This window comes from Drosophila tropicalis, unplaced genomic scaffold, assembly GCF_018151085.1.
Source record: "Drosophila tropicalis isolate 14030-0801.00 unplaced genomic scaffold, ASM1815108v1 contig_158, whole genome shotgun sequence".
Taxonomy (NCBI): Eukaryota; Metazoa; Arthropoda; class Insecta; order Diptera; family Drosophilidae; genus Drosophila; species Drosophila tropicalis.
This window is the reverse complement of record NW_027172602.1, coordinates 13,425,408-13,443,146: the sequence shown is the minus strand read 5'-3', so window position 1 is coordinate 13,443,146 and position 17,739 is coordinate 13,425,408. Positions and strand designations below refer to the sequence as shown.

Here is a 17,739-nt window from a genome sequence, read left to right as displayed (position 1 = left end):
GTTTCTCAACATCAGATATACCAGATACCCGAGGACCAATGAAGTAGCTAGAAATTAATCAAAAAAATTCAAATAAAAATGGAAATTGAAATCCGAATATCTTATTCGTTTAAAGTTGTGAGTGTTAATTGGATGTCCTGATCCCGATATTTTTAGGATCAAAGGGGGAGTTTAACTGTTTGAATTAAGAATTGTTAACGGAGTTATGACACTAACTTTGAATATGGTGAAAGTGTTAGCCAACACTCTGTAAGTGAAGAAACAATAACAGAGTCGATATCGATGAATCGATAAGTGCAATAAAAAGTCTCCTCAGTTGTCTCAATTGCAGCTTTAGCGTCAGTTCTCTCGAATCTTTTGCTTTGTCAATAAGTGCAAATTCATTCTTTATGAGCAATTGGTGTTTAAAGTAAACTTTGCTGAAATTCGATCTATCTACTCGACTGAAACCGAGACTTCTACTACAAATAGTCACCGATTTGCCCAATCTTGCCGAAACTCCGTACTTGACTGTCTGGTTCTATTGAAAGGGCGACATCGCAATCAGTTTACACGTGTGGAATAAACCATTAATTGGGTAAGTTTTAATTACGCAATAAGAGAGAGAGAGAGAGTATCGCTAGTCGACTAGAGTTGGTTTAGTAACTATCTCTAAGGAGGGTCAGCTGTGACTATGCCAAGAGAGGAACCATCTCTGAATGGTTGCATTTAATAGTTCTTCGTATTTGGCAGTCAAGTTCTTTAGCAGCTGAACGTAAAAGCTGTGCAGTTTAGAGAGTAGCGCAGTAGCATCATTTTTGTTCTTTTTTTTGTGAATGACTTCAACGAATTGAAGTTGCTTGTTTCGTATACTTAGTTTACTTAGTTAACTTGAGCCTCTTCCGGCTGCCGGAGCTGGAGCTGGTACTTGGCTTTATGGTTATGGATACAGGGCCAGGAAGGCTGAAACCTCGAGATGTTGCTACCTGGCGGAGGAGTGAGAGAGAGAGAGAGCGAGACTTAAGCACAAGCACAATGTTTGCGCCAGCAAGCAACAACAGTAGCAATGAATTTGTATGTACTACATGAAAACCGTGATCTCCAATTTGTTGTTGCCGCTGTTGTTGTTGTTCTTGGTGGTGGTGGTGTTGTTGTTGTCCGAGATGGAGTTGAGTTGGGGCTGGACTCTGGAGTTGGAGACCCAAGTCTTTGGCCATACTTAGGCAACATGCCAAAAAGTTTGTAACATTATTTTAAGGTGGTGGCTCCTCGTAGCTTCTGGTCTCCCCCTCTCTCTCTCTGTGTCTCTGTCTCGTTCTCTCTTTCTCTTTGTCTCTATGCCTCTTTCTCTGTCTGTGGCGTTTGTTGGCGTTGCCAAGTTGTCAAGCCTTTTGCCTTGGCAAATTTGCGATCAAGCGACAACAACAGTGACAACAAGAGCCAGTGACGGGATGCCCGCTGCTCCATCCTCATGTTCATCCTTGCATACCCGATCTTAATCCCTGTCCAAATCGTCCCCTCCCTCTCCACCTTGGTTGGCCCCGTCAGGCTCCGTCCCCATCACCATCTCGATTGGTATACAGTCACACTACACTTGGTCTTCTTGGGTTTCAACGCTGTACATCACGTCGCCTTGTATGACGGCGTCGTCTTCTTCCACACCCCCTGGTCCCCTCCTCCACCACTATTCTACCGCCTCCCTTTGAGACAACTGAGTTGGCTAAGTTTTTGTTGTTGTTTTTTTTTGTTTGGTTCTCAGTTTGAACTTTATTGACCATATTGATTGCTGCTGTATTGATCGCTTGTTACTGATAAACACAGTTGGATATAAAATTTGTTTACAGTTTTCCATGTTTGTTTTTATATGATGATGCAAATGATAATGATGATGATGACGCCAATAATGATCATATAGCTTTGGGGTTTATGCCTGGCAACAAGGTTGCGAATTCCCTTTAGAAACTCTCCCGATTTTCCCCGTTTCTTATGTAAAATATATTGACAATGTAACCAGCATATCCAGCATCGTGTAAACGTAGACCATATCTCTAGTTATTGGCTACTGGCCGGGGTCTGTGGGTCTTTCTGTGTCTCGACGCAGCGGGCGGTTCGAGTGCCTCGAAGCTTGAGTTCATCTTCGGTCTGCCCCCACTCTGTGTGTCTCTCCCTTTGCATATTCATAATTCTCATCTGTTTTCGGGTTGGATTTATCAATTGCGCATCTCAGTCATGAAAACGCATAAACATTTCAAAATGCCTTGCGCGGGTCAATAATTTGACATGAACGAAACAATATGTGAATATGAGCTTGTCTGTGTGTCTTTATGTGGATGTGGACACGTTCCGCAAAATATGGCTTAAACCCATATAAAGAAGAAGCAACAAAAATGTGTGAATAATTGAAAGCGGCAGCAGGTTTGCCAAGTGAGTTTACTTTGGGGGCGAGCATCGAGCATGGAGCATGGAGCTTGCAGCATGCTGAATGCAGCGTTGTGGCGAGTCAAGCGACTGCCACAGGTTTCAAGCCTAGTGGCAAAGTTGTCTACAAACAACAGGCAAGCAAACACTAGAGACCCGCTGAAGAGGCCTCCCAACATAAAGATGAAGATCAAGAGCAGCATCAGCATCAGGAACAGGAGAGAGAAACAGAGATAGAGAGAGAGAGAGAGAGTGGTGAAAGAGAGGCAACTATCACCCTTTTAGGAGGGCTCTTGGCTGGAATTCAATTTGGTTGTTGTTGTCAACGAGACGCCCACACAACATCCATACCCCCTAGCCCACCCACTTGCTACACCCCCCTCCCTACAGTACTTACACCATTCTTTCATCCACAAATGCCAAATGGAAAATGGCAAAAGACAACAACCAAGAAATGAGGAGGAAAATGCATAAGAGAAATAGAAGCTGCCAGTTCTCACCGCCCACCCATTACAAGTATTTGATTCTTTTGCTAAAATCTGCACGCACACACACAGCCCCTCTCACCTCTACCCCCCCTTCGCCGAACAATTTTGTTGGCAATTTTGTAATTAATTTATTGCTCCACAAGGAGAGAATGCGGTTGGCCAGAGTCTAATGCTGTGTAATGTAATGTGTGGTGTGGCGGCGACGTGTCAAAACAAAAACGGCTATTTTTAATTGGTCACATTGGTCCAACCGATTCCTCCGATTTCTTCCCTTTTGTGGGCTATCCTGCAAGCCTACCCCGCATCCCCCTGCCACTCCAAATCACAGACGATCGTTAAGTCTTTGGGAGATCAAAGTGCTTACTTGTTGGCTTCTTCGCTCCACCTTTTAATTGATATTTCGCGGCGTCTAGAGGCTGACTAATGTCCTACTCAATAGACGCCACCAACTAGCACCACCATCACCATCTCCACCACCAGCAGCAACTCCACTTCACCATCATCTGAAGACGCATTGCGAAAACGATGCGGTCCGCTTTTTGTGTATGCATTTTTAATGCAAATTCGGTGTCAACGCAAAAAGGCATCGACCATGACAGGCTGCAACATCACGCTCACGCATCAGCATTTTCTCGCTCTCCCCCTCTCTCTCTCTCTCTCTCTCTCTCATTCCCTACACTACATTTTCCTTTCTCTCACTCTTTACTGTATATAAGTGACTGATTAACTTTGCCTCCTTGTTGCTGGTCGTTGCCGTTGCCTGTTGCCTGGTGCCTGATGCCTGATGCTAAACGAATTATACGCTTACGTAGGTGGCAGACACTCTGACTGCAAAAGAGCGACAAATGAATTGAGACGCGCCACAAAAGTTATAAATATTGTCGCCTTCTTGTTCCTTAAAATGTGAAAGAAAGAAAAAAATAAAACAGAATACAGAATGCAGCAAACAGATGATGAGAGTTGCCGGCAGAGGAGCCGAAGCAAAGTTGTCATCCCCTGGCCATAAGATCCCCGGGTCTGTGGGCGTCACTCACTCCTATGCAATGCTTCTATCTCGATTCATAATCGATTTGTGTAATAAACTTTACTTAAATGAAAAACTAACTTGAAGGAGATTAGCTTAAATACTACCTAAGTGTTATATAGGTATTCTTGACTATAGACTATTTCCAATTCGTTACCTTCTGATCAGCATGAATCATTGATTAACAGGATGTCAGGATATATAACGGAGAGACAATCTTCTATGCCATTCTATATAAATTTTGGATCCCCAAACAATTCGTCGCTGGATCTAAGAAATTTGGTTGAGTAGAGTAGGAAAAAAGATGGGAACTGATCTTTAATTCCAATTCCAAGTCAAGTCAGCAAGGTGTTCCCAGAAAATAGACGATATAAATTTTCATTTTATTAAAATACTAAACGCAAAGACAGTACTTGTTTTTTATAATGACTCAACTGTTAATCGCTTTATTTTCCCTTGAAGTCTTATCATTATGATCATCAGGACATTTCATGAACATATTTCAAACATTGTAGATCTATATAATAAAGCCATAAAATAGTTTACTCAATTCCGATTCCGCACTCATAAAATTTCGATTTCGATATGTTTTTATGGGCGTCCAGAGAGCTACCGTTCCCTAACCCATCCTCCAGTGGATCGTGCACTTGCATAAGCAGCAGAAAAAAAAAGTATTGCAGGTCTCGCCCGTTGAGTGAGTTTATGACCGTATCGTAAAATGGATAGGCTACTGATTTTTACTTTGAACTACCTTCGATTTTTGATTCCGTTCCATTCATTGATGGTTATCGCGACTTGGTGAAAGTTTTATGACTTGCTCGAGCCATTGTGTTAGAGGGTTTTATGATCTTGTCGTTTAACCTCTGAGAGCGGGCGAGACGGAAGGGCTAAAAGGATGTGAGCGGCTAGTTAGAGGCAAAAAGGCCAAGGACAATGAATATGAAGCATTTACGACGGAGGACTGATGACAAATTCCATTGACAATCTCTTTCAGAAAAATATTCCGAATTTCCATCATTACTCGCATTTCACAAGAGAATTTAATCGAGCAAAATAAACCATTTTCATACGCCAGAATTGAGACGAAAAACATCGCATTACAAGACGATTGCCAGGCTCAAGGAGCAGGCAGGATGTGGCCTGAACGGGGTAAAAAAATGCGCGAAATCTCTCAAGTTCCTTCACGGCCTTTGTCAAAGGATTAGCACTCTTCTTTTTTTCGCCTTTCAGGGAAACAGATGGGGCGAAGAAAGATAAAGTGGAAAGAGTCAGAGGAATAGAGAGAGAGAAGCTAAGAGTTGTTCGCCTTTCTTTCTTTATCTCTTGTATTGAGATTGACAGTGTGCAATATGCGTTGATTTTTTATGGCCTTCAAATTGAAGTGAAGTTGCCCTGTGGCGTGTTGATCTCAAAATGCAGATAATAATTATTTCAATATGTGTGACTGAGACGACGACGACGACGACGATTTGGCCGGGGCAATGCCAATGCCAAACTCAAACTTCAACTCCGACTCGTCTCCATCGCCTCCATCGTCGTCATCGTCATGATCATCATTATCATTATGCGAATGGATCAAAACCGCGACGCCGCCAACATTGAAGTTCGCTTCAGATATATATTGTGTTGTGTTGTTTTTTTCTATACCCTCCATTAAGAGGGGTATATTCAGATTCATCCGCAACCAATTGACATTCGTTGCTCTGTTGGTTTCGATAAATCCATAGATCCATGTTCCTTTTTTTTGGACGTTAAGTTATCCTTTTAGAGTGTCTAAAAGTGTGTTTTGATTTCTAAAGTTATATATGAAAGATATGCCAAAGAGTATCTCTAAATCGGAGACTCTTGATCTGATGTATTGAATTTTTGTTCTGCGTTCGTGTTTTTGTTTTCTTTTTGCATGCGGCTGGGGTTGTTCCTCCTTTTTTCTTTTCACTTAATCACTTGTAGAGCGAGAGACAAGAGATGAGCAGCTCGGGCTATGGGTTGGAGTTGGTTTTATGTTGAAAATTGAATTTCTAAGAATTACACAACACAAGCGACAACAACAACAACAAGAGGCAGAAAGTGCCGTTGGCATGCCGAAGGTCCCAAGCTCACTTGGGTTTATTTCCCATTCAACATTGCCCGGCTTCATTTCATTGCATTGCATTAATTTTGCCAATTAAAAAGTAAATAGAGCCTGCATCCTTTTGTCTTTCCCCCCCACCCCCTCGCACACACACACACACACACACACACTCCTCTATTGAAACCCTTTCTATACATCCATCCGCTCGCCCCCCATCCAAGGCGCGCGCTCATCTTTTTTGGCTGAAAGTTTTCAAAATAAATTTTAATCCAATCCAAGACCATCACACATGTGTGTGTGTGTGTGTGTGCGGGTGTTCACTGTACAGAAGACAGCAGTTCCGTGTCCTCAAGTCAATCAGTTTGGCTTTCTTTGCATATAGGAAGTGAAGCCCCATCGAAAAAACTTTGCCGCGCCATCCCACAAGTGAACTGCTAAAAGCACAGTGGTTAAAGGCATCACAGGGGGGATGCAGTGATTTAACCACTGTGCGAATACAATTAAAACCACAATAAGGCACTAAGATGCGACTGCGTTTCCTACGTTGGCAACACACCAGCCGTTCGTTGGCGGTGTCAATACCGTCTTTCGTCGACAACCTTCGCAACGCCCCCAAAATTGCTTATAAGAGTGCGTGAGGGAGTGACTTACCTTTACTCGAAACTCGTTCATATGTGGGGAATTGATGGGTGATGGTGTTTTTTGGGGCGTTCTTTTTGTTGCTGTTGTTGTTGTTGTGTGTGTTTTTATTTTATATTATTTGGTTTTGTGCCCTGCCAACGGCAATCTTCTTGGGCGCCCAGTCGCAACAGGCAGTCAAGTCAGTGGCGCAATTGTCTCAAAGGCCACGTTGTCTGCGTATCGCATATCGCACCTGATGAGAGACAACAACAACAACAACAACAACAACGACAAACGACAAAAGCGACGTCCAACCATTCGCATAATTGTCGATGCGTTAAGGTAATTGTACACCTAACCAACTACCAGGCAGAACCAGGGCTAGACTCAGTTCCCCCACACCCATTGACAATCTAAGTGAGTTTTGCCCAGCCTCTGTCAAACGAGAGTCGGACGAAAAGTTACTTTGAAATGCTTTAACTAATTAGCTTGGTCTTGTTCAGTCTTTCAGTCAATACCAATAAAATCATATCACTCACTAGTTCTTGATTCAGTAATCTCAATTATGAATATATAAGTAGGAGGTACTATTTATCCATATCCATATATATTCAAGTACACCTCGAACTCGTCGGCTGTGGCTTAACTCACTCAGTCGTTTCTAAGTTTTTGCGTTTGTCGTCATTTGCCATATTGATGGCACGCTCTACCACCCAAGAGCCCTCCCTTCATACCCGCCCTCACTTGCCTTGCGTTTGCTTTAGCCCTATCTAAGCAGCATTTAAAATTTACCCATTTAGACAGACATCAACATCGACATCAACACAAACATCGACTTTGGGTTTGGTTTTGGTCTGATTTGCAAGATTTGATTTCAGGAAATCTCTCACTCGAGCCTTCCACCTGCCTGAATGGTTCGGTCTTTGGTTCGGCTTTGGCTTGGTGTTTACATTCCCATTCACATTTTGGATTTGGGGTTTGGTTTGGTTTCGTTTGGTTTCGCATTTTGCCAGCCCTTTGTCTCTGATTTGTTGCATTTGCATTGTTGAATGCCAAGTCTTTTGTTACAATTGAAAAATTATAGCAATTAAATATTGTATGTTTCCCTGCCAATGACAATGACAATTGCTTATAGAGAACAGAGCCTAAAGGATTGCTTCCACATTGCCCATCTGCAAATAATATATTGGTACATCGATAATGAAAATTGAGCCAATTTAGCTGATATACTCGACTAGCATGCTGACTAACGTGAAGAAATTGATCAAGAGAGAGACCTGAGAGTAAACTAAACTAAGTGTTATAACATAGATATGGATCTACTCTGTGAAATAACAACAATTAGACAGAATCGAAACTGAATCCGACAGAAAATGAATTCTGACAAAAAATGCTTTTGAGAATTCATCTGAAATGTGTCAACACATTTGGGGGCCAAAATGACTACTAAGATGAATTTGATTACTGATTTATTAATTCTAATTCGGCTTCTTCAGTGATGCCAGATGAGAGTATTATGATTACAGTTACATTAAAGTCAAGCCAACACGGAAAGGGAACACATATTAAATACAAATTTCCTGGTAATAAAACAAAAAAACCAACCAAAATAAACAGAAGACCAAATCGCTGCTACTCTGGATGTTGCTGTGGCTGTGACTGTGGCTGCTGTGCACAGGCTGCTCAAATAAAGAAATAAATCTTTTACACCAAAAAGACCAAGAAAAAAGAAAAAGTCTTCTGACTTGGCCGTTAGTCACTCAGAAGACTTTTTCTTACCCTGACATTGCCCATCGACAGCGCGTTTTCTGACTCTGACTGTTTTCATTTCAGATACTCTTTCCAATCAAAGTGTTCTATGCCCTAATCTCTCTGATTTAACTAATTTATGTACTAAGCTCCTGTTAATTATCACTAGTAAAGTTTACTCAAAGGAAAAGGATTTAAATGCAGTTCCTTCATGGCAAAAATCACCTTAGTCCCACTCTTTTTATTCAATCCCAAATCCTATGGATCCCACTGTGCAAAGAGTATACAAATTTCGTCATAAATATTGTTAGTTGAGCCCTTTTTTTTTTAGTTTTTTATTTTCCTTATTGTTTTTTATTTGTTATTTTTGTGTATTTCTTGTATCAGCTTATAAATCTCTCGCACACACACAAATGAAATACTGAAGCTGAGCTCAACTTTTTATTGGAAATCTGTACGCAGAAATAGTCATCATCATCATCATCATCATCATTATCATCTTCACTGTGATCTTGATGATCGTTGTACCGCGATCTTGGTTTTTATTTTTCCATGTTTCTGTTTCAGATGCATATCGTTTAAGCGCGTTGGCAATAAAATTATATGTGTATATATTGTTGATGACTGCATCACAGAAATGATATATATACATACATATGAAACAACAAAAAAACTGGGCAAATGACAAAGATGAAGAAGGAGAAACCCTTCAGACCAAGCGCCATGTCAACAGCTTGGCACCAATCCCAATTGACAGAAGTCCCATGGAGAGAAAGTTACATGTTTCTTTTTACAATAATGAGTCCTTCTTTTAAAAGGATGGAAGTAGATATGTAATACTGGAAAATCCATAATTGTGAATGCGATGAACCCTTCTATTTATTTCTCCATTTATAGTTCATTGGCTCAGTGTTTAGCATTAAATTACCGTGGTAAACATGAAACATGATTTCAATTTCAAGTTTCTGTTTAGAATTTCAATTAGCCAGAGATACAGATATATGAGTATCTACATGAGACTATGTGTGTGTTGTTGTTGTTGTTGCTGTCTATAGATAGATATTAGTCAGATCTATTGACCTTGCCACTCAGCTATTCGTCACACTCTCGAAAATTAAATTTCATATGTTGCATGCAATTAAAGATCTAACTGTAGCACCAACTGGAGACCAGCAGGAACAGCAGCAGGCAGGCTGGCTGGCTGGCTGGCTGGCTGGCCTCATCGATCAGTTGAAATTAATAAAATACTCAATAAATGCGCTCGAAAAACAAAATAAAAGCAAAAGCAAAGCAAAGCTCATAAAAACGTGTGCAAACAATCGATCAATCAGCAATTTGACAGCAGCGCAAATCTGAGGGCAAATCGGAATGGGTAACTTAAAGACGAATTCGAACTGAAGTCTCGCGGGTTGCTGCTGCTGCTGCTGTTGCTGTCAGTCGTCTGCCTGCTGTTGCTACCAATCTTTGAGTCAAACTTCAAAACAATTACACAGCAACATTTCCAAGACAGAGAGAAAGAGAGAGAGAGTAAGAGAAAGAGGTAGAGTAAGGGAGGCGGGAGACATGCAAAAGATATAACCAGATACAAAACGCTTCTTGCTTGAGGGCAAAAAGGCAGCCAAGCCAAGCCAGGCCAGGCCAGAACAGAACAGGCGAGACGAGACGAGGCAGGCAGTCAGCAGACAATCTGCCACTGTATGACTCTCTACGACTCTCAGGCTGTTGATTCAAGCGATTAATCGATAACAAATAAAAACATTTCGACAACTACTTCCAAAGAACGCCAGATAAACCCGATTCCTGACTCTACAACTTTAACTCTGACATCGACTCTCTCCATCCCCACCACCACCTCCACCTCCATCTCCAACTCCGACTCTTTGAGTCCATCGGATGACTGCGACGACGACGACGACGACGTCTTCGGCTGTCAACAAGTCGACATTGTGTATATGAGTGGAGCTCGTACGCATAAATGCCATGAAAATTTTCTTCTTAATCAATTATGAGTATAGAACGGGGTAAAGATGTAGCGAGAAGCGGGTGAGGGACTGGGTAACAGAATGGTTTAGGGTTATGGAGATAAAAATCGCAAAAATTCTTTATTGAATGCTGTAGATGCCAGCAAACACAATCACACACACACACACACACACATGCACAGGCTCAGATATCGTCATGTATTAAGTATTATATGTACATATGTACAAGTGTAATCTGCATGTGGAGTAGCACTTTCTGATCCTCAAGTTCTTTCGGACCAAGAGAAGCAAAATGAAAACAACATTCAGGGGAACGGCTAAAGGAATAGGTATTCTGGGTGGTCATAGCTGATCAGCAGAATGAGCTACGGCCACTAATATTCTGTGGCATTACTAAATCGCCATAGTTGTTTACTTGGAAAACAATCAACGTACACCCTCAATGTACGAATTAATTATTTTTGAATTGATTAACTAAAGTAGCCTCTAAAATGTTGGCATATGCCTCGATGTATTTGCTGTAGTGCATATTCGCAACACAATGAAAGAAATCATAATCGGTGTATGGCGATGGGACGGGACGAGATGGATATGGGTAGGGGGGACGGTCAACGGTAGACAGTAGCTGCATATGCTTCAAACGGTCGACAGTTTGTCTGTCAAATTGACATTACACGCAGCGATGCCCCGCTCAGTCGCTAAGTCAAGTGCAGCGTCGCCTTGCCAGAGAGACCAACAAGTTGCATTTACATGACACTTTGGCCAGGCCTTGGATTTGGCTTTGGCTTTGGCTTCGGCTCTGGCTCTGCCTGGAGTCTGAGTTTGGGTTTGAGTTTTAGCTTGACTGCGGTTCTGGCTTACAAGGAAGTCAATGCATACACTCCGGGCGTAGGCTGACGGACCTCTGACTTGACTCTGATGCGCCGACTGACTGGCCTGTTGGCTTCTGTTTGCAGCTCTGACTCAGCAAAAATCAGCCCACGGACGACTGGGACAACTGGGACCTGGGACTGGGATTGGGCCCGGACATTTGCCATGAGGAACTGATGCTGAGTAACTCGTAGGGTACTGCTGGCTGGCTGCTGATTTTCTGCTTCGCTTCACCCGGCCACTGGCAACTGGCAACCGGCAACCTGCAACCTGTTGGCAACTCATTAAATAATGCCGATGACTGGACAAATTTTTCATTTTTTCTCTCTCTCTCTCTCTTTCTTTTGTGGCTTGTTGCTGTTGTTGTTGGTGTTGTTTTTTATGATTCTCCTGCTTAAATGAAAAGTGATTAAACAAGCCTTGGGCCTTGTGTCGAGGCCGAAGTCTCGAAAATTTATAATCCTTGTTGTGCAGTGAAATTGCATTTGCTGTAACGTTGGCGTTATAATTCTACCCATTCGCCTCCCTTTCCCCTCCTCTGAGTATCTGTGCCCCTTTATAGTAGTGTGTGTGTGTGTGTGTGCCAAAGTGACACTTGTACAGATTTTCTTAATGCGCCAAAGTGCCACTTGTCGTCGGTTGAGGCTGGCTCCTTGTACCCCTGCTCCTCTCTCCCGCTACGTCTGGCCAACGGGCTTAGGTTGTCTCCTTTTCTCACATGGCCAAATCGAAGCTTTCCTCCAACGTGTCTGGCCAGAAGAAAATGTTGTTAAATCAGCGCTAAATGTCCCAACCAGACCAGGCAGCAAGACAAGAAGCCTGAAAAGTTGTCTGTTCGACTTGAGTTCTAATTGCTGGCCAACGCATAATTTGTCACATGCCAAATTAATAAACGGAGATGGTGGAGATCGGGGAGATGAATCCTGAAGTTGGTGGGAGTGGGGGTGGGTTTGCTTTTAGTGGGGAGAAGTGTCCAACCAGTCAAGCTGCCGGTTACACAGTAGCCGCCGATTTGGCTTCAAGTTGGCTTCAGAGCGGACTTTTGATTGAGTGGATAGATGCCAAGGATTGAGTCTGAGCAAAGTGTGGGCAGTATGTACATGTTACCAGATCTACAGCCGAGTATAGGTGGTCGTTTGAAACGAAAAGAAGTTAATACAGTTTTAGACAATTTCGTGGATGCTTTATAAAGAGAATGGACGAGTTAAAGAGATGGGAAAAGATCAAAATTGACTTTGACACTAAACTATTGCCATAGATATTAATCCCTTGAGTCCTTTGGCATGAATCAATTGGTTTTCGGTTCCCTATGAACCAGTGTTCTTTCTATGATTTCTTTCTGCCTGTGGTATGAGTACTCTAGAACGAGGGGCGTGGCGTAGTTGCTGCTTAATTGCAGCTAGGTTAGCCGTCATCGGACAACTTTTTTCCCGTCTCTGCTTTGGGCTGCTACTTAATTTATTTGTCACCGAACCGAAGCACAAATGAAGTTCGACAAAAAGCAACAAGCAACAAAACAAAACAACAAAACAAGCAACAAAAAATGATGAAGTCAGGCAAAAACCTTAAGAAATAATTACAAATTAAAATGAAATACGAATGGAGATAGGTGGAAGAGAGTTGTTTTTGTTGCTTTATTCCCTCTACAAAAGTCTTATAAATAGCTGCAGCTACGCATGCGCAAAGATTTGTCATAATTGATAAACGACAACAGCAACGATGATTTTTAGACAAGTCAGTCAACAGACAACGCAGCGCCTTCTTCGGCTGCCAGTCCGGGCAGACAGTGCAGAAGCAGTACCAGAACCAGAAGCAGTGGCAGATAGGGGTCCCCTCAAAAGGGACCCATATGAGCTAAAGTCGGTGGCAATGGCAGTGAAACGCCTGGCCAGTCAGACAAATCGAAACATTGTCATTTGCCAGACACAATTTGCTCTCGGTTGGTCGGTTAAGTGAGTTGCCCATCTTCTATATAGAACTCGAACGACAGATAATTGTTCAGAGCATGTGAGATTTTTTCTGAAGGGAAAGTACCTAATTTCATTTCCATCTACTAAAATCTCAAACTGAATTCAATATGGTTTCATAGTTGAAATTGTTTTCTCTTTCACAGTTGTTGGGGTAAGGATAATCGTGTATGAAAGAGTCTATAAAACATTTTCTATATATATTTTTCACTTTTTTAGTATGTAGATAAGATGATCGGATTAAGCACTTTAATTCAATGATTCAAAATGTATAATAAATTTCAATTGAAGCCTAAACAAAGCCCAAAACCGGCTAAAGAGGGGAACCCAATGCTGATGCTGATGCCGATGCCAAATGCTGGCAATGACAATGACAACCTCAATGATGACGCCAAATTGGCATCATTTTTTCCATGAGTGTTTGGTGTCTTTTTTGTTTTTGTGGATCTTCGAACGTGAGAACCAATTGCTATGTATGGTCATTACAAGCCGTCCAGTGGCCACTCAGTACCTCGTCGTTTGAGGAGGAGATAAACCCATAAATATTTTAATGATGATTACATTTTAAAAACGAGCCGCACGAAATCGAATGAAAATCACAGCTCCAACTGTATGCTGCCGATTGCTCTGCTCTGGGTGCCCAATCTCCCCTTGCCCCCTCCCACTAGCCTTTCATTCCATCAAAATGAAAAAAAATAAGCCAGCCTGATGAGCTACTGGCGTAGTGGAAACGCGACACTGACGACATTTTTGAAATTACATTGACAGGCTGAGTTGAAACTAAAAGCGATAATTATTGCCAGCAAAGTGTTGGAGATCGTGTATACAGAGGCAGAGTAAAAGAGAGACAGAGCGAGGTGCAGTCGATCGAAGACACGGCAGTACATGGCTCGAAACAGCACAAAACGGCGTCTTGCCAATGTAATTTCAATAATTTTATCTGCTGCTTGCCTTGTGTCGACTGTGATTCGATTGGGTGGCTGGTTAACCGGTGCGAGCGGTGACAGATCAAAGCCCAAAAGAACCTCACAGTACCTCACATCGGCCAGTCGGCAAAGATCACTGATCATCGGCTGTGGGACACGGTGAAAGAGTTGGGCGGCAACTGTTGCTGCTGCTGCTGGTGCTGGTGCTTCTGCTCCAGATGTTTAGCTGCACTTTGGCGGCACTGCTAAAACAGCGATTGCAATCACATACATATACGGCGAAACAACGACAAACACTCGAAACGCAATCATCAACATCAAGCAACATCATCAACAACGAGTTAACAGCCAACAGCCAACAGCCAAGTGAGCATCATCAGTCGCTGATGTTGCCGCTGCACTGCCAATTACTCGCCAGCATTGTTGACATGCCTTTTGCCATTTGCATCGTTTTCGTATTGATTTGTTTAAGTCCAAAGAAGAAGTCAACCCGATGAACACGATCATGATGATGATGAAGAAGCAACAGCATCACCATCACCATTGCCACAAAACAAAAAAGATATGCAGCAACACTCCACCCTACCCCATCCTACCCCGTGTCATTCCCAATCAGTGCAAATTTCGGCTCTGTCTCTCACATTTTTATCCCACGGCCAAAAAGGAGCGTGTGAATGGCCAAAAGACAAGTTCAATGTGCCGATTTTCGATCAAAAACTATGTCAAAAATCTATCGAACAGAGTGAGAAATGCGTAAGAATATAGTGTGCATTACTGCAAGTGGATGTGGATGTGGATGTGTGAGTGAGTCTGAGAATGGGTCCTTTCGTTTGTATTGACTGTGCATAGTTGGGCATATTGTAGGTCAGTTATTGACCCAGTTTACGTGGGCTTATGTCACTCACTAAGCGTTAACAAGGATTCTACACCAAAACGAATCGATTGTTATCCTTTTAAACGACTAAGCAATTATTAAATAGGAATATTGATATGTCTACAAGAGTGAGAGTTATAAGTAAAATTTGGACTTGGAGTTTCAAGTTATAATTGTGTGTAATTGAAATTCGATTGATAACATCGTGGAATTTGGGGAACATGCTAATGCAAATGGAAATTGGCCACGCCCGTGTTACCATTTCACGTTGACATCGACATCTCTCGGTGGCAAAAACATTTTCCCACACCAATTGGCAATTGGCAACTGGCAACTGGCAAGTGGCATTATGGTGGGTGGGGGGCTCTGGGGGAGGCATTGTGGGTTCCTCCCCCATTTATTAGTGGCAAATTTCATTTGGTATTCCATCAGCGATTCGCTTTAAACATAAAATAAATAAAAATCAGTACAATTCGAAGAGTTGTCGTTGTCGCCTTTGAGCTTTTGCGACAATCACTCACGTTGCTTCGCCAGATCGGCCTGAGACTGTTGGCCTGTCTGTCCCACAGTCCCACAGTCCGACTGTCGGGCTGTTTGTCTGTCTGTTTACCCGTGTTCCGTCTTGGTCTCCGTCTTCGTTTCCATCTCCTCCAAGTTTTGTGCGTCTTCAATCGGCAAATGCCTTTGACGCTGTTCGTTAAACGTTCTGCGTATTGAAATTAAATTTGTGTCGCTCGACACGATGACTTATTCAATTATTCCGATAACACGTGATTGAATTATTGAAATAACTCTAAACTCTCTGAACTGCCATCAGCCCGGCATCGACATTGAAATCAGCAAATTGTGTTGTGCTTTCGTTTCGTTTCGTTTCGTTTTGTTTTGATTCGATTCATTTGTTTGACAGCCACAACTAATATTTACTACACAGTCCACATGGATTCCCTTAGAGATCAAGAGTCTGGCCTGGAGTTGAGCTCCAGTGAGGATGAGCTACGGAACAGTCGCAATCGTCGAAATGCTGTGCACTACGCTTCCATCGGTGACTTTCTCTCAAGTCTCAATATCAGCGATACGGCCCTTGCCTCACTTCAGGGCCTCAAGACACTGAGCCTGGAGCACTATAAGAATTGTATGCAGAATGGTGAGATGCCACCCGGCGACATGGACAAGATGAGTCCGGACGAGGAATCTCCCATAGCTATGATGATGGAGGGCAAGGGCGAGACGGAGCAATTGTCGAATAAGCACGATTTCTTGGAAAGGGGTATAAGCACTATTAAGTCAGACACCCTTGCTGATGCCAAAAACTAATCTTCAGTTATGAAAAAGAGCCTATGATTCTCGTGTCTTGTTCCCTGTATCCGTATGCATTGTGTCAGTAACTTTATATTTCATTATTTGGCGCAATCCTGTTTCCTGTGACTATAATCGACCTCGCACTTATATTAAATGTTCCAAATTCGAAAACAGTTGATCTTTTCTCTGATCAGATCGGCTTTTACTACTCTCAAGTGAATCCTTTTTTGGTATACAGACAAATAGTCTTTTAATTATGTATAAATCGATCTCAATGAAGAAATATACCTACCTACACACATACGTATGTATGAATATCTGATGAAGTGGAAACAACTTATTTTCCAATTAAGAATCGTAAGTCTCTTTTGAGTCTCAGACGAATATCCACATCGAGATAGATCAAGAATATGTATAATTTACTTTCTCAACTTCCGAAATTCCAAACTTTTCCTTCCTTATCGACCACTTTTCTTAACCTTTTCTGTGGCTTCCCCATTGACCCTTTTTATACAACTTAATCTGCGCTCTCGTCTCATTGCCAACTTCACAAAACTGTCAATTTTCCAAGTTTGACAGCTCATTTTGCATAATTGTGGGGGATTACGAGAAGCGCATACAAATTTATTATTGATCTGAATGTTGTGTGTGTGTGTGTGAGTGTGTTTTTTTATGGTTTGATTTATTGAGCCCAAGATGAACGATTGAACGCTTGAACATTCGAACAAGGCAAGCAACCCTTCCACAGAAATTGTCATGGCAATTTGAATGTATTTGTATATTGAGTTTTCAACTTTTTTGATTGTCTGAAAAGTTCTCAAACGAAATGCTAATTGAGTTGTTTATCGATTTGTCAACAAGAACAACAATCAACGGGAATACATACAAAAAATTACCAAATTGTATTGTATTGTACTGTTGAATTTGTTTCTTTTATTGAAGTCTTTTTATTTGATTAGGTTTTTGTGTATTTTTGATGGACCATTAAAATTGTGTCAAAATGTGTTTGAAATTTTTTATTGTTGATTATAAGTAGATGAGCGAAAATGACGAGAAGGCGGAAGAGAAGGTGGCCGAGGTGAAGGAGAAGAAGAAGGGCAAAAGGCCCATAGGGATAGACGGTATCAATACCAAGAATGAATAATAATCTAATTAAGTGTTAAGGCGTAAAGGCTAAAATCGAAATCGGAATGAAAAAGCAGAACCAAAAAAGAAGAACAAATAGACATGCAGATCGGACAGTGAAACAACAACAACAACAACAATAAACAGATATAATAATAACAACAAACTGCAAAAGTAACAGAAATCAAGCCAAAGAAACTGAAACAACGAAAAACAAAACAGGCAACTGAGAGATGGGAATGGAGGAGGAGTAGATTGGAGGCGATGGAGGAGATGGTAAAGACAAAGCTGAAAGTTTGAGTAATGAGGCCGGGAGTCGAAGACCTGAAGTTTGAGCTGGAAATGG

General features: G+C 41.9%; 2 protein-coding genes across 2 annotated transcripts in view; both read left to right on the top strand.

Moving 5' to 3' along the window:
- Positions 1-453: 453 nt before the first annotated feature.
- Positions 454-17,739, top strand: part of LOC137586633 (uncharacterized) — a 35,084-nt gene continuing 17,798 nt past the window's right edge. Inside the window, exon 1 of the mRNA XM_068302737.1 lies at positions 454-577. The gene's annotated coding sequence lies outside the window, so the exon portion shown is untranslated. The remainder of the gene's footprint in view (positions 578-17,739) is intronic.
- On the top strand, positions 15,813-16,565 carry LOC137587291 (uncharacterized). Its single transcript, XM_068303625.1, has one exon. It carries the CDS (start codon positions 15,906-15,908, stop codon positions 16,281-16,283), a length of 378 nt encoding a protein of 125 aa, XP_068159726.1. The 5' UTR covers positions 15,813-15,905; the 3' UTR covers positions 16,284-16,565.

Coding starts and splice junctions, on each gene's coding strand:
- LOC137587291 (XM_068303625.1), top strand. CDS start 15,906: ATGGATTCCCTTAGAGATCAAGAGTCTGGCCTGGAGTTGAGCTCCAGT.